A 24,995-nucleotide genomic window follows, 5' to 3' on the forward strand; every position below is an offset into this window, starting at 1 on the left:
TTCTGTATTTCGTATGCTTTGTTTTGTATTCTGCCATTCACCTAATAGTGTCCAAATAAATTTTTCTTAAATTGAAGTGTCATTAAATTTTTAATCTGCATTTGAAAGGTTTTCCCATTTACTTGGTTGAAATAAGTCACCTAGCATTAGGTGGGCTTCTTCAGTGTTCACCATCATTAATGGGTGAGTTTTTCTGTGTAAGTCCTCATGCTTAGGATTGGTAAGCATTCCTCATCCATGAGATGTCGGACGCCAGTGGCAACCAAGGGGAGTTGGGTAAGTATGCATTGTTTGCCCCCTGGGGAGCAAAATCAACCACTTGGGATATTAATTTAATAGTTCGGGGGAAGTTAGTGTCTATAGGGTCTAGATCTATAGAAACTTATAGTTCCAGGATATTTTTAGTTGACCTCTTAATTGTAAGTTTAGGGGGTTGCATTGATTGTGAATTCTACTACTTGCTTTCATTGTATTAAACACCATATCACATTAAATGGTGCATTTTGAGAGGATCACGTTTGTTTACAGGAATACTGAAGGACCTTCTTCCAATGAAAAAACATAGCGGTACAGCCTTCGAAATGCACCACTTTAAATGTACTCACTGGTAAACTACAAGCTTCCGCTTTTTATGCATTCGGGGTCATAGGTGGTTTCTGGTGATAGTTCATTGAATTTACTAATCTTTTTGGGTGAAAAATTAAACTGTCATTCAACAGAATATATTATTAGGTTATATAGATCACCCTATAGATACTTCATGGAATTTGCATTTTGGATGAAAAAATTGAACTTTGTTATTCCACAGATAAAAAATTAAACTTTGTAATTCCACAGAAATCAGTATAATTGCAAAGTTTAATTTTTTGATCTGTGGAATAGCAATGTTTATTTCATCCTAATCGTTCAGGTTCGAGTAATTGTCAAGAGCGACCTATCGATAAGTCAATATATATCGCCAAGAGCGACCTATCGATAGCTCGATATAATCGACCAATCGATTTGGCTGCAGCGATAGTACTGCCAACTAGCGGCCATATTTGAAAGTAACTCAATGTTGCGACGGTGGCGTCGCCCTCGGGAATCGTGGTACTACGTGGGACCTATGGAATAATATACGGATAATACTCGTGTATACACCAGAAATAGCGGACATAGTACCGGAAATACACCGCAATTACACCAGTCCTACACGAGTAGAAACGGGATATACTCGAGTTTTTACCCGTGTTTTATCACGATTTTACACGGGTTTCGCACTGCTTGTGCTGTATGGGAATGATGTACATGGATATTCCATTAAACGTTTGTGGCGAATCATATTTGTTCGGAAACTTTATTGGTGTTCGGAGAAATCCTTTGTTTTCAAGCAAGTAATTCAAGTCGACTGCCCGTGTTATAAGTTTGTAAATTTTAAGTTTTAATTGTAGAAGGTAGCGAGTAGTGGGGAAAATAATTTCGACTCGTTGCATGTATTTGTATATACTGTCCAATTGAGGAAATGAACGGCTGATCAAAGTATATGGTATTATTATGGTAATATATGGTTTTCATTGAAAGCTATAACTATTATTACATTTGGCGAGTTAGTGTGTTCACACAAGCTTGAAAATTTTCAAGAATCGACCTGATAGCCTACATTGAGGATATTTTTAGTAGCAAGTCAAGTGATGAAATAAAATTATGAGTTGTAAATATGAATAAAACACGGAAAATTTGGGCTAATCGTAGTAATTCTTTGCATTAATTGTTATTGTTTTCGTACTGTCGATGAAGCAAGCTTGAGCTTCATATATTAAGCTCGAATGTTAATTTCTAACCAATTCACTTAACTAGTTAAATATTCATCACTTATGCTACTATTATTTAATTAAAATAAAGCAGATAACATTTTATTTTTGGCTATTATTCCATTTTTCAATGCTTGATTATGTTACTTTAACCTCAGAAAAACAATTCGACATCGCAATGCGCACGTCTGGGTTGCAATACCGAATAGCTCGGCCTCGAAGACCGCGTAATATTATAGCAAGCCTACCGGTTGCAATTCGCCGTTCAGAATAGTGAATTGCTACGGGCCTATGCTATTCTGAGAATTACGTCTTCCGGTGTAGTAAAAACACGAATTGCAACCGTTCTGAATACCAAATAGCATAGGCGTTGCAATACGCTATATTATAGCAACATCGGTTGCAATATCGGAGAATAGCATAATGCTATTCCATCCAGAATAGCAGCCTAAGAATACCCCTCAATTTGCACAATTTTCATGCTGAGAAAGGCATGATTTAAAAAGTGACAACTTGATTCTTGAAATACCATAGTATGTATTTTAATTTCTCTAGAAGTTCAGAGTGGAATAGGCAGTGTCAAAAGCCTAAGTAATATCATAAAGGGTTAATTTTTATTCTAATACTCATTAACAGGGCACGTATGAGTTGCCGACCATGCTTTTCAATTTTCTTAAAGTCATAAAACAACAAAAATATCTTGTGCTCAAGCAATTACTACAAAATTTGTCTTTGGGACCTACATTTATAGGTTTGTTCCTTCATGTAATGGGCTGTCATATCAATACATAGAGAAGTTCATGAAAAAAACATTCCAAAGGGAGCAACCATTTTTCAAGCATCAAAAACTACCTATTTCAATACAAAGCCAGATTAGATATTTTTCAATTCAAGGATGATTTTCTCATTATATTGAGGAAATGTATAAATAAATTTCCTTTCTTTTCCATTTAAACCAATCAAGTAGTTACAGAGACACTACAATTCAAATTTGGGCATGTTGACTTTCTGCAAGAACAGTAGAAGTCCATATGGAAAAGAGAAAATTCATCAGAATAATTAAAACTCGGGACAAAAAAATAGTAACTTGGAGATAAAACATTTTAATAAAATGAAGAAGGCACATATCAGTATTAAATTAATATTATATGAGCTACAAATATATTATTAAAATCATTAATCAAAATTATGAACAAATATATAAATTTTCATATTTTAATCACAGTTAATCTTGTGACAGTAATAATTTTTGGTGCACCAAGCTGTGATCATTGAACATCACTGCACATTCCCAAAACATTGTGCATTATCAATACTGTATCACAACAATCCTTCACATATGTTTCCAAGGCTGCTATTCTGGATAAGCGTTGCAAAAAATAGCATATGCTATTCTTCGGGTCATTATTGCAACGACCCCGTATTCAGAATGAAGCGTAGTAATAATTTTGTTCGGAATAGCAGCATGCTATTTCTTGCGCGAGCTATTAGGAAGCTCCGCCCCTTCCCGTATGAAAAACTTCCTGAACAGTTTGCGCAACCAATGAGGGAGAAGATATTTTATATATTTTTCTGTATTTTATGGAATATTGACTTGCAATTACAAATAATTGCTTCATTTGCATTTAAAAATTATATTAAACCGTGGATTCATATAATACGCTTTGAAAATCTCGTTTAGGAAATCAGCTGATTGTTGTTGTTTTGATAATATCACAATGGCTTCAGGCAGGTGGGTTAGGTCATAATTTTACTGTTATAATGATGATTTATCGGGCATAAATATTGAATCATTTACCTATATCCGATCGGTCCTTTATCGTGAGATATATGTTATGCGAAATAATCATTGAAACATAAATATGTTTGATTTTCTTCGTAATTGTCTTAGGCTTCGAAGTCTGGCTGTTAGTTGCATGTCAAAATATATATGTACCAACTATTATTGCTTTGATCGTGACGATATAGCTTTACTGTATGAACTAGAAGCTTTCGTTTCTAATACTAGCTTTATATTATATGACTCCCTAATTTCAGTATTCATTCTCTGTTTAGGAAATGAAGTAGGTGGCAACGTCACCGCTGTGCTTTCATGTAATATGATGGAATAGTATCAATATTTCAGCTGCAGATTTGGAAAAAGCAGAGGGATGTGATGGTGAATTTGAGGATGGATGGAACAACTGTGAAAAAGTGAATCGTGTGGAAAGTGCTGTTGTGTCACTTATTATTGTTTTCGTATCAGCTGATTTTAATATGCTCACTGAAATTTTTGATAGACCCTGAACTGTGCCGATATACTGAAACTTGATTATGTGAATAACTTACTTGCCTATAGAGGAAACAATTTGTATTGAATTCCACATGATATATATTGCATTAATGATGTACATGGATATTCCATTAAACGTTTGTGGCGAATCATATTTGTTCGGAAACTTTATTGGTGTTCGGAGAAATCCTTTGTTTTCAAGCAAGTAATTCAAGTCGACTGCCCGTGTTATAAGTTTGTAAATTTTAAGTTTTAATTGTAGAAGGTAGCGAATAGTGGGGAAAATAATTTCGACTCGTTGCATGTTTTTGTATATACTGTCCAACTGAGGAAATGAACGGCTGATCAAAGTATAAGGTATTATTATGGTAATATATGGTTTTCATTGAAAGCTATAACAATTATTATATTTGGCGAGTTAGTGTGTTAACACAAGCTTGAAATTTTTCAAGAATAGACCTCATAGCCTACATTGAGGATATTTTTAGTAGCAAGTCAAGTGATGAAATAAAATTATGAGTTGTAAATATGAATAAAACACGGAAAATTTGGGCTAATCGTAGTAATTCTTTGCATTAATTGTTATTCCCACACAGCACACGGACACCTTTCGGACATCCGGTGATTGTCCGCCAAGTGGCCTATGGACATCCTACGGACAGCCGAATTCATACAAAATGATGTCCGCTGCAAGTCCGCATGTCAGTAAAAAAGGTGGCCTATGGACGACCTGAAATTGTCCGCTCTGGACACCTTCAGGACACGTTTAGGTTAGGATTGCATTTTGTTCGATACTAATAAATAATAGGTCCAGACAAGAATTTAAATAAATAAGGCATCAATTTCATGCACAATATTTATTTGGCTTCTTAAAACAGTACAATGCCAGAAACTACATACGATTTATTTAACTTTCTTCTTCCCCTGTAACCTCTCCTTGGCGTGCCTTAGCCAGCTTTGGATGGCAACCTCCACATCCTTTTCAGGGGCTGTCTTGCTCTCCTGCACTGCTCCTGTAATAATGAAGTATATAAACATTTCATTGTAGCAAGAAATTGTATCTTGTACGTAACAAGCAGATTACATAAGACAGGACGCTACAGTCTTATTAGTCACATGTTTAACATTCTTAAGGTTTCAAAATTAGGAAACCTGTCCATTACAGGCTGAATACATTTTACAAACTTTTCTTTGACTTTTTCTTGTTCTTAAATAAGAAAAGATTTTGAGTAAAATTATTAATGTGTTAGTAATGTATATATTATGATTAAGAACATTTTTCATAGAACAATTGTTGAACTAGATTTTAATCCCAAATATGAGAAGACTGTTGCCTGTTAGACCCTGGTGCACCATCTAGAAAAAAATTCTTTGATCCATCCTTGCCAGACAGCTTAGTAGAGGTCTCGAAAAAGATATTGGAAAAAGCATTCAAATGGAGGATAATATTTCTGAACAATTGGTCTCCCCTTGAAGATTATGACTACACTAGAGTGAATTGTGGAGGTGAAGAAAAGTGTTACATAAGCTGGAGCTAAGGAAGACTAATGCAGAAGAGCTGAATATGATATAGGAGTAAAGGAAACTAGAAAATTTAAAGGAGGAAGTTTAAGTGAACTAGATCTCTTGGGATTAGTGTGAAAACAGCCACACTGATTTGGCACACAAACCACTTAGCTGCATTGGCCGAGATGCAACTTAAAAAAATAGAAACTTTGAAAAACTAGCAAAAACTTGCTGTAGTTAAGGCCATTCCATGATTTAGATCTCCAAATTCTTCCAATCTTAATAATTAAAATAGATCTTCTAATGTAGTCTGGTATCAAGGCAAAAGTGACAACCTAGCTCACTGGCAATATTCACATTTCGACAGAGACATAACAGGGGAATAGCAGCTAAGGCCTGCTGTGAGCTACTGAAATTTCTATAGCTCCTACAAAAACACCTACTTCAAAACATCTTAGTTAGCTAGAGCTACTAGAAAATAGTAGCTTCTGTAGTACTGTGCAACTACTATCCCTGTTGAATAAGTTATCCCATTCTTAAGTTCTACAGGTGCTATACATCGAACTTTTATAGAGCATGAGATCCTTTTCAACCACGTTTTTGGTAATTATAACTCCCATATGCAGAACAAAAATTGTTTTCAAATGTTTGAATTACTTGGTAGTGGAATCTGCATCTGAAAATAATACATAACAATACTATTTTCTCTACCTTTAGCATGGAAGGGTGAACCTTGTATTACAAGATGTTTAATAATTATTTAAATTTACTTTATATGAGCTCCCTTTACAGGAGCAACTTGCCAAAAAAGTATCCAGACCAAAATTATTCCTCCTTGCTCAAACCTATATAATAATCAAACGAATACTTACACCTCTCTCACATGCCTCGCTTTAGCATGTTCCAGCCAACTCTTCACTGTAACTTCCACACTAGAATTGGTGGCTGTATCGTCCTGGTTAAATGCAACATCTGTAAAGAATGAAGACAAATAAGTATACAGACAATTATAAGAAGAGAGACATACAAACTTATAAATAGAGATAGGAAATAAATAAAAATACAGATGAACTATTTTTATTCAACTCCACTACATGAAAGCTATAGTCAGTAAATGCCTCCAGGTAAATATATCAGGTTCACGATACTCTACACCAAAATGTGTACCGATGGCTGTACGAAAAGATGCACAAGTTCTATTTTCTGGGTATAAGATTTCATGCAGCAGTTTGAGCAAATAAATGAACCATAAAACATAGCCTTAAGGTTTGTTTACACAATATATCACTTACAATTAGACCTTGTTTAGATTCATCCCGAATTTCTTACAGTCGTCCTATAGTTTCCACTAAATTAAATGCATGGATGACTAATAGCACAGTTACTTAGTTTGTAGTTAAATTAGTTTATATTTTATTAGGTTAGCAAAGTTTGGCAGAAAAAATATAATAAACGCTATAAAAGTTACGTCGGCATTGTAATTTTTCAATCCCTAAGCCTTATCTTTACTGACATAATAGATCATTTATTTATTTAGGACCTAAATTTTTTTATTATTAACCTAGTTCCATCAAACAGATAAAGAGTATAAAAACTTTTTGTAAAAAGGCTAAACATTGGTGGTTATCCTATCATAACATTATTGTTCTTTTTCGATGCGTGCGTAACTATACATATCGAAAGAAATCACACGGTGTAGTCCGATTTCAAAGAATTAATAATTTACGTGAAACCTATTAATCATACATGCGTGTTGCAAAATCCCCCGGTTACACGTAAGTACAATTCCTAGTTATATTTATTGCCAAGAACCCTACTTGATTTGATTTAGGAACGGAACCAAACGGACCGTTGGGACTTCCAACAAATTCAGCCGTAGCCTACGCTATCAAAACAACAGGTTCTATTTTATGCGCTAGCACTTACATTATTTCCTATACGTTCTCGCGTACAGAGACTATAGTACAAGAACTTCCACTTTAAATTATATCATGTAAACAAGGAACAAAAGCGAAAATTTCACCATGAACAACGGAAAAAGACGCTACCTTTAGTTGCCAAGTAACGGTTTTACCAAGACGGTAATGTTGTTCCAAGCAGAGCCATATTTTTCCTCGAGATGTTACAGGCTGAGTTATAAGAAATATAAGGAGCATGCGGAAACACTATACTGCCGCCAGTGAACGCCAAGAAAAAATTATTTAGAAGTCACATCAAACTTACTTGCAGCAGCATCTTTGTAACCGCCAAACCACCATGCTGTCTCCGGTGTTCCGTTCCAGTTCCTCTGTTGGAAAGGAGGAACGGAGGAATGTGGAGAACCATGGTAGAACACCTTCCTGAATCGCGGAGTAGCGGTAGATTCAAAATTCGTTCGCCACCAAAAAAACTAGAATTTCGATATAAAGTAAAGGTACGGCAGTACTTACCTTCTATCTTCTACTACTTCTTCTACTTGCCTATCCTTAAATTGGACAATTACAATTTCTAATCTGGGAATGAGGCCATCGATGCCGTGATAATTTTAGGAGAATTCTTACCATTAAAAATTAAAATGAATTTAAAGCGTTATGTTTCATTAAAATACTTTCCAATCAATCGCCTCTGAGATTTTTTAATCCCTAGAGAGTAAATATTAATTAATCAATAAGTTGAAAGAGTTCATTTAACCTGTAGGAATGGAATGTCCCCGAGACGGCTACGCGACGTCCGCAGGACATTGGTACATAATATAAAATTTCAGTAAAAATCGATAAATTCCATTATTCCTGTTGTTAATTTTTGTAAAAGTTGCTAAATTTGTTTAAATTTAAGTAATTTTTATAATCATGAAAAGTACGGGTTTATTGTTCATCCAACGCTTCTCAACCGTACAACATGCGGAAATTTTTAATTTTTTGAAAGTTTCTAAAATTGTTGCTAAATTTATTTAAACTTTAAAAATTGTTATAAATAATGTAGAGAGTCATAAGTTCGTTCAATTGTTGTTGTTTAACCCGTGAGGTATGTAGAAATTTTTAACGCTCGTAAATGTTACTTAAATTGTTGCTAACTTTGTTTAAACTTAATTAATTGTTATAAACAATATAAAACTTAAAAATAGCGTACATTTGTTGTTCTTAAACTATAGAAGCGGTAAAAATGTCAATTTTTTTTTCGTTAAATAGTTTATAATTTCCTCCGAGTCCACACTCCAACAAGAGGATTACATTTGGTTACCTAAAATAATCCTCAAAATATCTCTTCCTCCACGAAAAATTTCCTCTTCCTCGATCGGGAGGAAGTATTCTGGCTTCAGAAACGAGAGAGAGTTTTTTTTCTTTCTCCCTTCTCCTATACTCCCTACTCGGAGGAGGATCACGAGACTTTCTCTCGGAGTTCCTCCTTGAGGAGGTGAGTGTTTTAAGAGGAAAACAAAACTCCCAAACCCTGCGTAATGGGACACTAGCTGGACGTCCGCTGGACATCCGAGATAGGACAGTGTGCGGACGGATGGCCAGGACAGCCGGCGGATGTCCTCTGGCTGTCCTGAAAATCCGCGGACACTGAGAGGACGCGACGGACGCGCAGCGGACGTCCTCTGGCAATGATGTGCTGTGTGGGTTGTTTTCGTACTGTCGATGAAGCAAGCTTGTGCTTCATATATTAAGCTCGAATGTTAATTTCTAACCAATTCACTTAACTAGTTAAATATTCATCACTTATGCTACTATTATTTAATTAAAATAAAGCAGATATCATTTTATTTTTGGCTATTATTCCATTTTTCAATACTTGATTATGTTACTTTAACCTCAGAAAAACAATTCGACATCGCAATGCGCACGTTTTCAGGGTTGCAATACCGAATAGCTCGGCCTCGAAGACCGCGTAATATTATAGCAAGCCTACCGGTTGCAATTCGCCGTTCAGAATAGTGAATTGCAACGGGCCTATGCTATTCTGAGAATGACGTCTTCCGGTGTAGTAAAAACACGAATTGCAACCGTTCTGAATACCAAATAGCATAGGCGTTGCAATACGCTATATTATAGCAACATCGGTTGCAATATCGAAGAATAGCATAATGCTATTCCATCCAGAATAGCAGCCCAAGATTATAACAATGAAATATACATAAACCTTTATAAAAATATAGGAAATAAAACCTTTCATAGGTCATTATAGGTACCTACATGTGTGAATAGCTTTCTATGACTAAACTGTTGATTTGACTCACAATGATACCATATTATGATAGACTTTAGTAAAGTAAAACCATGTTATTACTTCTGTTATTACCATTATGTCATTGCTTCTGCTTTAATTAGCCCATAATGAGTTTTCTTCTGAAGTTTCTAACCATTAGACCATTTAAAAACTTCTTAACTATATACACAGCTTTTTCGCAATAGGATGGACAAGATTTGTGAACCATTTATTTAGTGCAGCTAAAGGATCTCAGTCCACATGTGAGGAAGAACAGGGACACAGATGAACCCAATCTTGACAGTGAAATTGCATGGATTCCATGATGTAAAAACTAATAACAAAATTAAACATTCAGCATAAAATTTCCTTATGTTGGTACATTGATTTTTCAGGTTTTAAATAAAATTTTGCCTGAATGATTGTTATTTTTAAATTTGCTTACTTGGAGTACAACTACGGTAATAAAACATGATTGCATCCCAAAATATGTTTGATTTCGAACAATACTTTCTGGGATATTGATTTAATTTCAAACATAGCACAAGCATGCATTTTAGTTTCCTTGCATACGCATGGTCGGATTTGAATGCTCATATAATTACCGGAATAGCTGGGAGAAGTCTAAAAAAAGTTTCCATTTAAAACAGGTTGCGTACACAAAAGGAACTCTGAAGTATATGTTGAATCAACCTATTCAGAAATTAATAGGCAAAAATATTTCAAGTGAAATAGAAAAATCAACTAATAAACACAGATTTTTTCTTATTGAAAAAAAGTAGGAACGTTTAATGAAAATAAGTATCAATATTAATGAATTACTAAATAGCAACAAGTTTTTAATCCTATGGTTTTTTATAAAGTCTCATTACAGCTGTATGCAGTTCATGTGAAAAAGAGCAAAATAAAGGGATATTACCGAGAAAATACAGACATCTGTGAATTTTCAGGGAGGTTTATGGTTTTCAATAGGGTGGTTTCCTTCATCAAAGAAAACGAAAGGCATTGATTGCGATTCGTTACCCACCATTAGTGTATTCATAATATACAAATTATTTTGTTTTAGAAATACCGGGATAGACGAATGGCAATGGTCCATTTTTATCCTCATTTGAAAAGGGCCAGATTGGCGCCCATGCGATGCCACTCCACGTGACGTCACAGGGACGTAGTTTCTATACGAGAAGATAGGAGTTATACGTCGTCTGAGGTTACCATTGCATACATGAGGCGCAGAGCTCAGGGAAACATGTCTTAACAATCACTTATTAAAACTGGCTAAGGTCGGAAAGTTTTCCTCGTTTGATAAGTTATTAATAATCCTTATTTAAGCCAAGCGCTACCAGTCAGCAGGGTACTAGGCTATCCGCTAGCAGCCTGCGTCGTATCACAGCTAAGCCTCGCCTCAAGGTCACCTCGCAGGGCGGGAGGGGGAACCAGAAATACGTCACGCGGAGAGACTTCCCGACATTCATACTTAAGCGTCGCGTTTTCGCGCGCTTGAAAATTTTCACTTTTCATTTAATCGCGAAAAATAGATATCGTCATTTAAAAATCTAAAAGCGTGAAATACGTACTCCAGGAGTAATAATCTTTCGATTTAGGCAATAAAAAAATAATAGGAAACCACCCTATTCACCTCTGATTATTTCAAAGAGACTAAATTCATAGCATCATTAAATATGGAAAACATTTACCTCAATGTTTTCTGCAGTTGCAACGTCTATAACTTAAAGTTATAAGGCATTCAACATACTGCCAAGAGAGGTGAAACTAAAAGACACTAATAATTTAAAAAAAACGATCCAGAAATGGTTGCGTAGGAAACCCCTATATTCTTTTGAAGAATACATGTCTGGGGACTTCACAGGTCTTTGTGACTAATGGGCCAATTATTATTTTAATATGTGATCTTTTTGTTTTTCATGTAGTGATCCTTTTCATTGTTTGTAAGTGTATATTGTATATATATGTATTATTTTTGACAATGTCTATTGTGATTTGTATCATTTAACGACTAATAAATTGATTGATTGATTGATTGATTGGTTACTTTACAAAGTCAACAGAGAGGCAATTGTCACTTCTAGAATACAAAAAAGTGCAGGTTTTAATCTGAAAAATTATTGCATAGTCAAGGGATACCTTTCCAGAAAATTACCATTCCATTATGACTTATTCCAGTCTTTTTATGGAATGAGACCAGCTGAAAATTCCAATGAGAGGGTCTCTTTATGTTTGTGTATTGTATTTTAATAGATCTCAGTGTACAGGTGCAGAAGAACAGGGAGAAAGATGAACACCATCCTGATAGTGAAATTGTATGGATTCCATGAATGGCATTCATAATGTTATGGACGCAGTCACATCAAAAGAGGTATTTCCAATTCTAACCACTAAAATTTTTCCACCTAGACCACTTTCCAGATGTTTTCTGGTTTAAGTTACACACATTTTATCAAACTTATTAGGTATATCTGGTGATCCCTGTCCATTTGTGGTACATATTGCCATACATGTACCTTCAAGTGGAATAATGGTTCCCGAGTTTACAAAAGTGTCCATTTCACTTTTGTGAATCTTGTTGAGTTGTGCTCATGGATGCCGCATCAAAACAAAAGCAAATATGTTTGTCTCCTTCATGTCTTGAGTAAGAAAGCAAAGTGATGAAGTCTCAATGGTCACTATTCGCACATTCCTCTTTCCATTCCATTCCTGTCAATAAAATACCAATGAAGCTTAGCCAATCATTGCTTTCCAGTTGCATTGAACATGGAAACCACCCATTTTTCCTCTTTATTATGACAATCTGCGCATTCACAGAACACGTCAATGGAGAGGAATGGAACGGAAAAAGGAGCATATAAACACTGCCTTGGAGATAAATGAATTGGAAAACAAAAAAATAAAGTGAAGAGAAAGACCGGCATATAAGCAGATAAGTAATTTGATTTGAAGTTCTAAATTAAATGATGAAGATAAAATTTGTGGGTAGGCACATTGAGACCTCCAAAAACAGACATCTCTAAACAGTGAACATATCTATTAGCTGGCATTTTTTAGACCTTGGCAGTAGAGTCTTGCGGAACCAATGCCTCCACAAAGTACACACTCTTAATCCTTTCGCTGCAGCACTAATGACTCTAAGCAATACTCTGTGGAGGATAGCAAAATGAAAGAAGTCTCCTTCAACAAGTCACCACTCATATTAACTGACTTGTAAATTTTTTTAGGTTTTCTTCATACTGAAGGTCAGGCTATGCTATGTCCATTACCTTTTAAACTATTAGTGGAAATACCTAAAAGGACCAACAGCGCCAATTTGGCAAAGCCAAGATTACCATCAACTACTGCTCTTATTATCTCCATGATATAAATTAATATTTTAATTAGGTTCCATCATTCATAATTTGAGTAGATTTCAGTATTTTTATTGCTAAATACATTACTTAGTCCACGAATATTACAATTCTGAGATAGTAGTTTTTTGACATTGTGCTTGGATAGAATTTAGTGAATTGGTATTAGTGATGCCATCCATGTCAGTTGGAACCTTTTGTGCACATTGTTGCCACACTACACTTCTTAGATGCATCTGATCTCTCAATTAAGGTCTTATTGTTTCAGCGAGTTGCGCAATTTTTGAACACTAGCATTTGGGGAAGAGCTTGGATGTTGGGCTGACTGCGTGAATTACGATGGCTGCATTTACAAACTTACTGGTGATAATGTTGCACCAATGTGCACTCAAATGGCAATATCCCATGTGAAATTCCTCTTAAATATTTGATATTTCCATCCCAATGCTGAAAGTATCATCATGCATTAATGAAATGAGAAGAATACCAGCCTCTGTAAATGCTTGACTAGTGAAAACAATGAAATTTGTTATCTAGACATTCTTACTTTCAGAAATTTATACATTTCCACAGTGAACACTCACTGGAAATAAATAAAAGTTAATTAAAGCCAATTTTTTAGTTTTTAGAAATTCATTTTATCTTAGACAATAGAAAGAAATGCGATTAGAGGTATTGATTATCTTAATGGAAACAGTCATGACCAACTGGTAGTTTGTGTTCATGGCAGTCTTTTACATACAAATCAAGAAGGTTAAAATGGTCCCGCTTCAGCAAAAGAGATAGAACAGGCCACAAAGATTGTTGTAACGTGTAAAGTTAATAGAGAGGAACTTTGCCTCACTTTTTATGTCAAAACAAACATTTCACTAAAACATGTATCTAGTTTATGGCTGATTTTCTTAGATAAAGATGTAAAAGTAGAAAACACACATTTTAGAGCCAAAGGTATTTATGGGGATTATCTATGTAGAGAATTTAGATGATGCAAAAAATATCCAAGTGAATGTAACATGGGAAAATTTTTGGTGAATTACATTTCGTGGACACTTACATTAAGAAACCACTCTCTACAGATGATGTATTTATATCAATTTTGATGGTAAATATTCATTCCTCAAGACTTCTCCATTGGAAGTTTACCCTTCTGCAATAGCTTACAATAATTTGATCAAAAATTGTATTTTGTGCAATCAATAGTTGTAGATATAAACACCTATGTAGAAATTAATTATCACAAAACACACTGCTCTTCCATGCAGCATATGTTTTCAAAACAGGACAATTTTGGTCAGGAGTACTGGCCGACGAGAAAATATCTGCATAGCAATTGAGCCTCATTGAGCTGAGACTAGGAAAACAGATAAATGTAAATACAATCTGGTAATTTCTCGTATTTAAAGCCAAAAACTTTACCTGAAACAGGAATACCTCTAGTTCACACAGAGAACAAGGAGTAAAAGAAATTCCTGCCACCATAAAATATTCTATTAACATAGCTAAGTTCATTGTTGACTTCATAATAGTGGCAGTTCTGGGAGTGAAAAATAACACTACCAAGCAAAGGTTGTCGTTGGTACCATCAAGTGAACGTTTTGGCAGGATTCAGAAATAGGATGGGGGTTGAGGTGCAGAGAAATTATGTAATATCGTAATATCTTCAGTAATAAATAACTATCAAAGACATTTTTGTCTTCACTATAAAAGCATATTACATTTACTGAACTACCTGAGTTACTAGCGGTCATAGAACAAACTATGAGCCGAAGTTAAACTTTCTAATAAATGCATAGACCTTAACCTTCATGAAAATGAGTTTTGAGGTGACTCCAAATGCGTGGAAATATTTCCTACCCCTTTTAAATAAAACATATTAATAATTTATAATAAACATTTCCATCATATTATCAATGAAAATAAGTGAATAATTCACAAAAGTTACAAAAAAATAGAAGAAATATACGATAAGCCAAAATGACATATCATTGGTAGTCCAAACATGCGGTCATTCTCGTATTAATGGTCAGAATTTTCACTAACCCTTCCAGTACTGTAACCATGTTAATTCATGAATTCAATGTCAAACAGCCAATAAAAACAATAGCATTCTACATTTAACTCATCACTAATGCAGCAATGGTGGTGGCTGGCAGCTGGCCATTAGGATTGGTTCCCATGCAATTAAGAATTTGTGAAAACAACTTCTATTTTGAAAACGAAGTGGGAGTATTAGAGGCCTCTGAAAGACAAACATTCATTTCCAGCAAAGAAAAACAGATCCCTGAATCAAGATTTGAGACTCTGACTGGGAATAACTGAACACTTCATCGAAACATTTTGTGGGCATAGACACACATGACCCCAACTTCTGACACAGAAAAGACTTCCCAACCAGAAAACAAGCATGGTAACAAAGGAAATTTAAACAAATTTCTTGGAAAGCTATGGCTGTCAAAGGAACTTGAGGATTAGCCCACAAAAGAAGCTTTTAAAAAAAAAAAACAAGAAAGGAGCTACAGCTGATTACGAGGTGGAATCGCAGACAGAGAAACATATGTAATTCACTGGTACCTCATGGCAGCAACTGACAACAGATGATAGATACATTTCCAAACTCAGGCATACACAAGCGGAACTTAAGTAAGATGAAGACAAACATTGTTGAATTCTCTCCATTCCAAGATGCAAGTAACCACTCTTGTTTTATATGATCCAGGGTGAAATGAATTAATGATTGATAAAGAGATTAATAAAATGACAAGTTTTTGATTTTCATTTGTAACAAATCAATGAAATATGCCATCTTATTTCTAATGTGCGTCCATTTAAAGTTGTCTCCTAACTCAGGCCTCCATATAACAGACACCTATTCATTGCAATTATTATTTTGTGGATAATTCAAAGTGGATAAAGATATATTTTTCAAAAATACATCACCATTCAGCTGAGGTAAAATCAAGGCAATAGACATTTGTTTAAACTTACTTTGAAGGAATGTTTCCTAATAGTTGTCCATCCTATGTTAAGAATAAGGAATGAAGCCATGGGGACACTATAATCCATAGTAAGAGTGGGTGCAGCCACACCAGTCCCAGTAAGATCAACAAATTCAAGAGTTCACACTAAGGTAGCAAAAATTCCTTAAGTGTGATGCACTTGTCTCCAAGTGGCAAGCAGAAGGAACATGGGGTTGGCACAATTACTGGACCAAAAAAGCCCTGGGGAAAAGGAGGCAGCTTCCAAACCACCAATCAGCTGAAGCTGTAGCAAGAGAGGGAGTCATTATCCACAGACATTTGAGAGAGAGAGTCTTAAGGGAACCCCCTCCTAATGAATCCCCCCCTCCAAAAATTCTACCTCTCCAAATGAGCCCCTAAAATGTTTTCCCACTACTGCCCACAAATATAGCCTTCCACACACTCTTAACCGAAATGGTATTGTGAGATCACCCTTATCGTTACAAAATGCATCACATTATCATTGGCAGTGGTTTAAATTTTCTGACATTGCTTGATAATACCAAGATAAAATTAATGGAATCTTCTGATCAAATAAGGACATTGTTTAGAGAAGGAAATAATGCCAAGCAATACACAAAACTGCAAAGTTACTATCAGAAACAGCAACAAAAATATCTTGATTGTTTGAATCAATAACTATTTACTAATTAATGGAGCACTAATAAGTAAAGTTCTAAGTTATTAAACCACTATAAGTGTTCACTTAAGAGAAAAGGAACTGAACCATAAAATATCATGACAAAATATAGGCATTGGTGACTCAATCATAGACGAATCATCAAACAGTGCTCCACATTTCCTCATATATTGATCGCTTTGAATCATCCATCTTTAATTTCGAATACCCTCAATGAAGCACCCATCAATATTATTATAAACCTCTCTGTCACACATTATCTTCTACCAGAAACCCAGCCAACTGTCCTAAAAGCAATGGTAATACTACAAGCCAGCATGATGAATCTGACCCATGCTGACAATTCTCCCACCCTTTGGATATACGAAACCATCATCAAAATCGAAATCCCAAAGGAAGAAGGCATTGGATAGATGTGACCAATACTTGGCCATGAATATCTGATGGCTTGGATAAATATATTTTTACATCATCACCAAATTCATAAATGAACTGCCGACATATGCCACAAGGGGAGACATAATCTGGTCGGTCGCTCATCTCAGCAGCAACAGCAACGGCTTTAACCCGTCGTCTTCCTTCCGTTATTCCTTTAGCTAGAGCCGTTCTCTCAGCACAGATGCAATTTCCATAAGATGAGTTTTCAATATTAGAACCAATATGTATTTCCTCCGAATCATCCCAAATTACAGCTGCTCCAACAGCAAATTTGCTGAATGGGCAATAAGCATATTTTCTCGCAGAGTTGGCTGCTACTATCAGCTCCCTTCCAGTTTTGTCTGAAGCAAATAAAGACTTGGCATTAATGAAAAATTGAGGATGGATATCATTACAAGTTAAAAAATAGTGATGGAAGCAATTTATTTTGATTGGCCTGGTTAAACAATACATCAACTTTTGTGATTTAAGGCTGGTTCACAGAAAAAAATTAGCAATTCATGATCACACTCATCACGGAGCACACTTAGCATGAGATTGCAGAAGGCCACGCACCAATAGCAGTGCAGCATTCATAGACAAAATGAGCACCTCGTGAAATTAACGTCATGGGGTTTGGTCGATTTTGGAATAACAGAAAAAATAGCTTGAAAATTTTGAATTCGTAATTTTGAAGTCACTTTTTCCAACCCTATTTACCCATGTTTGGTTAGTTCTAACCATGAATTGTGGAAAAAGAACACTCAGATTGAAAAATAATGCGGATATAGTATGGAATTGAGAAGTAATCTCAGGAAAAGAAATCAATGTGAATAAGAAACAGCTCCATTCAATTTTAATCTTTACCCAGCAAGGAAAAACTGATTTCCATCAGATTTAACACTGATTTCCAACAGGTTTGACGCACTGATTTCCTTCTCCTTTGAATCTGTTTTGAAAATTGAAACAGCTGGAAATCAGTAGGAGGACAGTGGGAAATCAGTTGTGAAGGTCCAACATGGCGGCTGTTTTCCTACTCATTTCCATGAATGTGGTTTGACTCTGGTTTCCACTGTTCAACAGATTTGAATCCGGTTTCCCCGTTTAAGCTTTTTCGAATCTGTTTTCCACCTTCATACCTATCTGAATCTTGTTTGCGACTCGATTCTCACCTCCTATGACCTGCTGATGCATAAGTTAACTTCGGATACATGAGTTAACTGCTGATACCCGAGGCGGAAATAATTATTTCCGCCAGGTCCAAGTTTCGCAGAGCTGCACTCAACCAACGTTTCTAACTTCACATGCTACATCTCTATCATTAATCTGGATGTAGACTCAGCTGAAAAAAGATGACAAAATACAGCCTAACAAAATGAACTTCATGTAAGTCTCCCACCACAACAAAATAACACAGGCTCTATTAACGTATTTATTAAGAATGCACAAACTCTGTTGGAAGTACATATTCAATTGAAAATACATAGTCATCTAATTTGGTAAACTTCTGCGGCAGAATACACTTAAAATCTCAATTTCATGCGTTAGAAATAATTTAGGGAAACACAGAATTTACAGATGAAATCTCATTAGAAGGAGAGTTAGACAAACTAGTTGTGCTTTTTGTAATTGTTTATCAGTTCTTGAAAAGTCATCGAAAGGCAAAAGTTTTGCCAAGAGTAACAGAACAGTCACTGCACCAGAACAACAACAACTTGCATCAGATTCCACAATCTTGAATAGGGTTGTTCAAGCCTATCAGAACGGTCTAAAAAAACGAATGTATATCACTTCTGATGTAATTTAATTTTGATTGGGATGAATGACAGATGCGTTGAAAAAGTAATGATGGAATTATTAGCAATCAAAATTCGAACAATTTTAAACGCCGCCAAAAACGGTCGGCCATCTTGAAATAGAGGTGATGACGAAACAAGCCTGTACGGCTGGCCTGTGCCCTCGATCGCTCGATGCCAAGCTGAGCACTCTGCATGCCGACTGGACATTTGCCAAGGTTATTCCTTATTTTGAAATGGCCTATGTTGTGCATGAAGCTTCCGGATGGATCAAGGCGACATAAAATCCATTATTCAAGTTAGGCAGGCAACGTATGTAATGTAATTGTTGACAGGAATTGAAAGTTTTGTATAGCTGCATTTGCAAGGAAACTACCTACGTGCAGTGAACTTTCATTTTGCCGCTAGTGCAAGTGAACAAAATTTGTGCCCTTAATGTACCCCTGAGTGAATTGATTGCATTTAGACGATGAAGTAAAGAGTGAAGCGACAAGTGAAGTGAGTTGTGAATGTAACATCTTCGACGAAATTATTTATTTTTTCCATGCTGGTTCAATCAACCCTATACATTTCGATCTAAGGTATCTAACTATTGCGAAGGATATGTTTCATATTTGAGCTAGTTGTACTTAGAGGATACATCGAACGTATATTAATTTTCATTCGTTTGTTCGCCTCTAAGTTCTGTTTGATTTTATTACCTATTGCCAATTCATTTGGAGCATTCGTCAGTGTTTACATTTCACGAAATTCGTTGCGCTGTTGTTTGTTTTGGTCATATTTTGGTTACGGTAATAGTGAAAGTGAAATTCGAAGTTTTTTGATGTTACAGTAACTGGTTTAGCTAGTTTAATAATTTGTTTCAGCCTATTCATTTCATTGTCTTCGTAATGTCAATGTAAAATAACGTAAACTGATTCTAAGTCGTTAGTGATGAGTGGTAAGTGAGGTGTGGACAATCCTTACGAACTTCAAGGAGTGCAAATTCTTTTGTGTGTGCAGAGTGATTGGAAAACCGATTGTCATGTTTTATTAGTGTTACATAATAGTGTTTTATATTTATTGTGAGCCAAGTTTTTTATTGAATCAGTTGATTTGGAATATACTGATTATACGTATCAAAAAGACAGCTCGTGAAATGTGTGCGTTGTAGTGCCATTTGTGATATGATGAGCAATAAATATGTACAAGTAAGGGTAATTTTGCTTATTATTACTCTTATTAAAGGATAAATTTGGATTTTCTTTAAACACTGATCTGGCGGCAGACGCTGGAGATCTTTAAAAAAAAGTAGAATAACCCTGCTGAGCCACTTCAAACACTGCAGTAGGGCATCTACAGGCTTGTGACGTCACACACCAATTCAAGATGGAAGTAGGGCTTTTTGGCGTAACGTAAAATTTGTCACTGTTTAAGGGTGCGATTCATAGACGGCACTTTAGGCTAAAGTATACTTTAGCCGGGCTAAAGTCTGCTTTTTCCGTTTCATAAACGCACTTTAGAGGAAAAATGGCCGAATCGTCACTTTACCGTAAAGTGCCCAACCGGAGCTCACTTTAGGGCTAAAGTGTCCTTTACGGATGAATAAATATGGCTGCACCGGCTGTTATTGAAGTTGAAATATGAAGATATTTGGGTTACGGAAATGAATATGAACTAATTTTTTGGTGAGAACACAGCAGCAAACTGGCGCGTTTCAAGAAATAACCAGACAAGTAATATATGTCTTTTCCCTGAATATATATCGAGTCGGTATTGATGGAGATGACCCAATTCTTATATTTTGAAGTTTAACTCTATCGGTCGTGTGATAATTACAACACAGTAAGTGGTTGAACAGGTTGGCATAATTTATGTTGATTTTATATACAAGTTAATTGTTAAGTTCTTAGGTTTTTTATACGTTCATATTCTAGAATTTTCCTTAAAGATACTTGAATATGATAGCAAAATTCTGTTTATGCATTGGCGTCAATAGCCTTCGTAAACAAAGACTTGATTTTCATATCGTTTGGCCAGCCAAATACTAGTTTCTACACCTTGTATTGCATTTTAAGCGTTTTCATTCAATATTTGCTTAATGTACTCTTTCCGTATGCCTCCATATCACGCTTAACATGTTTCTGTGATTGTGAAACTAGAGTCGAGTTTCTGTTTCGTTTTTCGACATATGCATGTTTACAATGATGATATAAGATCTCGTCATGAAAGGCAGCAATAAAAAGTAAAACGTACTTTCCTTCATAGCCATATTATCAGCAGCAAAGCAATGTTTCCTCGAGGATGTAGGATTGTTATGAAATGTTATTTACACAGCATCACAGACTTCACTGACATTTTCTACTGCAAAATTCGTGAATGGATACTCGGGTTAGGTATTCACATATGTCGAGGCATCTTTTAAAGTAGACAAAGAGATATTTATTGATATAAGTCCATTCTCACATTAAACATGTTTCATTGCGTGGCCATTCATTCATTGGTTTTGATGATATAGATATTCTTGACTGTACATTCTCGTCCATTTCTCTAGAATATATAACCCCTTAGGTCAACATTCCAAGAATTAAAATATTGGTAAGCACAAAAGAATTCAACAAACACCCATACCTCATTCAAAATACGCGTCCAACTGAGACAACCACTGATCGGTAAATCTTCAAATTAATTGGTAGTTTCAAGTTAACGCGAGAGAATTTCACTATTTCACCCACCTTCAATGAACGTACACCATCAAACTTCGACTAACATGTAGTCCAAACAACCGAATGCAGTTAATCATAGAAAATGATCATAAAATGACGTGAAAATATCAGCATTTGAATATTTACTTCGCTGGGAACATCGAAGGGCATTACCAATACACGAAGCTAATTAAAAGTGAGCTTTTATTCAGCCAACTCAGTCATTAACGTACAAAAAGCTAGTGGGGAAAAGCTTTCAATGACGCAGTATTCATTTACATTTGCTCATAATATGAGAAAACGAGAAAATACAGCTTAATAAATCTTAGCAAAATACAACACGAAAACCCAGTCGCCAGAAACATGTAAACAAGTACGCATTTAATATCGTGTGTCATCTTTTTCTTCACTTTTTCGCAGCGTTCATTGCCAACACTCAAAAATTTCAATGCATGATCGAGACTTTAGGAGCTAAAGTTCCACTTTATAAAGTGAGATCCTTGGGACGACTCTGAAACGAAATTTAGCTAAAGTCTCACTTTACCGTAAAGAGAGACTTTGTAAAGTGAGCAATTTCAGTGTCGTCTATGAATCGCACCCTAAAGCCTTCTCTAAACATGTACAATGAAGAAAATAGCATAATATTATTGTCATTGCTCCTTCTGAAGCACGATCTTTCGATTTCTTAAATAAAAAAAATATGGTGAACAACCCTATTATCGAGGAGCACAAATTTTTCCGTGATAAACAGAAAAATCACTACACTAGAAAATATTTCAGATGCCTTTACGAAAGAAAGACTTCTTTACGTGACTTATGAAAATAATTCTGGTTCAGAATTAAGCCAACGATATCTGTATGTTGCACTACAGAAACTTTCCATTAATGTTTAAATACATGAACACGGTCGTTTCACTTAGCACAAACAAACCAGCAAGATACACAATACTCTGAAAATCCTGGTAGGTTCTCTTCGGCGACGTAACGCAAGTACATATTATACATATTGTACACAAAAATATTAGTAATCGCTCAAAATCTGTTGACACAAGATAAATTATTCAATGAAAACACAAAAGATCGAAATCACATCAGGCTTCCACTGTCGCTTGAAGACTGAAGAGATGCACGAATGGCTTAATTCAACGCTGCGGGAATTTAGCACTGGTTAAATAATACTGATATGATTATTTTTTCTCCACGCCCTATTACTTTAGCACAAAACAGAACCACAAGCACGTAAACATTCAGAACCAAAGTTCAGAACGGAATCGGCGTATCGGCGTTGCTACTTTGGTTTGCTATCTTTTGTAGTTAGGTGGCAGCACTATGCCCGCTATATTTTTTTAAAAGGCGAAGTCGCAAAGTGAGGTTTAAACGTGCTTAAGCCGTATTAGCCACTTAAATTGCATGCCCGGTGAGCTCCAGCAGGTGAAATGATGCACAATACAAAATGTGGATGATGTACAGTAAATTTTTTTCATCACCCGTGAATTTTTGCAAGACGGCAAGGTACATATTTCCTCTACGTCATTATTTTATTTCTGACCATGATTTTGAACTAATTATACTCATTGACACCTCAGAAGAAGTAATTTTCCAATCAACGCAGTCGTAAAGCCTGTGTGAGATAGGTTTTTATAAGACACTCATTACAAGAGAATTTCAAATTCATTCTACAATTCAACTCTGTTGGAAAGCACTTGTGGAAAACTCTTTCAAGCCAATAAATAAGGAAAAGAGTTTCAAATGACATTCAAGTCAGTGTCAATACAGTCCATGTGGAAGACGGCTGGAAACCAGTTACAATGGAAATGAGATTCAAATCACTTCCTTCCATTTCCTGTCCGCTGGAAACCAGTGGAAATCAGTGTCAAGACAGAGTCAAATCAGATTTTAAGGATTCAGATCAGATTCAAATGAGGTTCAAAACTGTTGGAAATCAGTTTTTCTTTCCTGGGTATGGGCTGTAGTTATAGTGCTGTTCTGGTTCTGCAGAGGAATGATAGCAGGGTTCCCACTCTACCTGAACAATGAAATTCACGGCTTTTTCCAGGTTTTCACGGTTATTTTTCAGGTTTTCACGTTTTTTTCCCAGGTTTTCACGGTCTCAATTTCGCTAAATTCACGGTACGTTAATAAGCCAACAATAAGAAAATCACTGGCCGTATATCAACAGAAAATTAACGTACGCGACAAACGCCGTGAATGTTAACGCCGCAATGAAAAGTGATATCTGTTATGACGTGATCTATCGTTTGCAAAATTCAGGGCCGATTAACGGACCAGCCCAACCGCGCTCTTGCCTGGACGCCGAATACCCTTCGGACCTTCTTCCGTCCGGACACCCGAGGTCCTTTTTTAATTCCTCGCCGAGAGATTGTTTTTTGCGCACGTTGTTATTACTGCACACTAACCAAATTTCCCCCACCCCAATATTTCTTATTTAACGGAAAATATTTTATTTAAATTGTTTATAGAATATAATAAGTTGATTCTTTCTTATTTAACGGAAAATATTTTATGAAAATTGTTTATAGAACATAATAAATCGAAAAACAATTTCATACACCGTATTAGCACAAATCTAAGACGAACACGATTAAGACTACCCTCCTTTTTTGAAACTCCACTACACTAGGGGAAAATTTTTTTTTCCTAATAACGATACGATTATAAAATGAATGCGGAAAAACGATCAATGCTTTATTTTTTGGTAGGTTGCCTATGTCCCAGGAAACGCAGGATTTTGGCGAGTAATTAAGATATTCATTTAAGGTTTCAAACAATATTTTAGATGATAACAGGAATAGTAGTACTTTATCAAGACACATAGGTCATATTGTTGATTCGACCCATATCTCTTTCAAAATTCTGAAGGAAAACGCCACCTCACTAAAAAAATGTTTGCTCTCCACTCGGCATTTACACTACCATTATGGATTTCAGTCTGATGTAAAAACTCTTATCCATCAAACACCATTTCCAGTACACGTATTCACGAGAGCAATGTGCATGTTGTGCCTAAAACAACCGCATTCGCCGGCGCAGTGACTGGTTGTGAGATGGATGACGAAGGCCAAAAATAGTCTATTACTTGAATTGTTCCTGTCTAATGAATATATTTTTAATATAATTGAGGTAGTGTGTAAAGCGTGAACAATGTTGCGTTAATCGTCAGTGGCACGCCCACTTGGATCTTCGCCTTCATATCTCTACTTGCTTTCTCCAGGTAGCTCACTCTACCCCCATCCCTACCGTCATGTGCTAGCGGACAACCCAAGGCGCTCTGCAATATTCACGCGCACCATATATGACTGCGCCAT

At 35.8% G+C, this 24,995-nt stretch overlaps 1 protein-coding gene across 2 annotated transcripts in view; it reads right to left on the reverse strand.

Annotated features, from left to right (window-relative positions):
* Nucleotides 1–13,171: 13,171 nt before the first annotated feature.
* Nucleotides 13,172–24,995, reverse strand: part of LOC124170625 (cytidine deaminase-like) — a 51,114-nt gene continuing 39,290 nt past the window's right edge. The window contains exons 1-2 of one of the 2 annotated variants that reach the window (XM_046549469.1): nucleotides 18,362–18,400; nucleotides 13,172–17,551 (exon numbers count right to left, since the gene is read on the reverse strand). In XM_046549469.1, the coding sequence (XP_046405425.1) occupies nucleotides 17,148–17,551; nucleotides 18,362–18,383 (426 nt within the window). In that variant the 5' untranslated portion in view covers nucleotides 18,384–18,400 and the 3' untranslated portion in view covers nucleotides 13,172–17,147. Of the gene's footprint in view, nucleotides 17,552–18,361; nucleotides 18,401–24,995 lie in introns of those variants that run through there. The other variant, XM_046549468.1, reaches the window with a different exon arrangement.

This window comes from Ischnura elegans, chromosome X, assembly GCF_921293095.1.
Source record: "Ischnura elegans chromosome X, ioIscEleg1.1, whole genome shotgun sequence".
Lineage (NCBI taxonomy): Eukaryota > Metazoa > Arthropoda > Insecta > Odonata > Coenagrionidae > Ischnura > Ischnura elegans.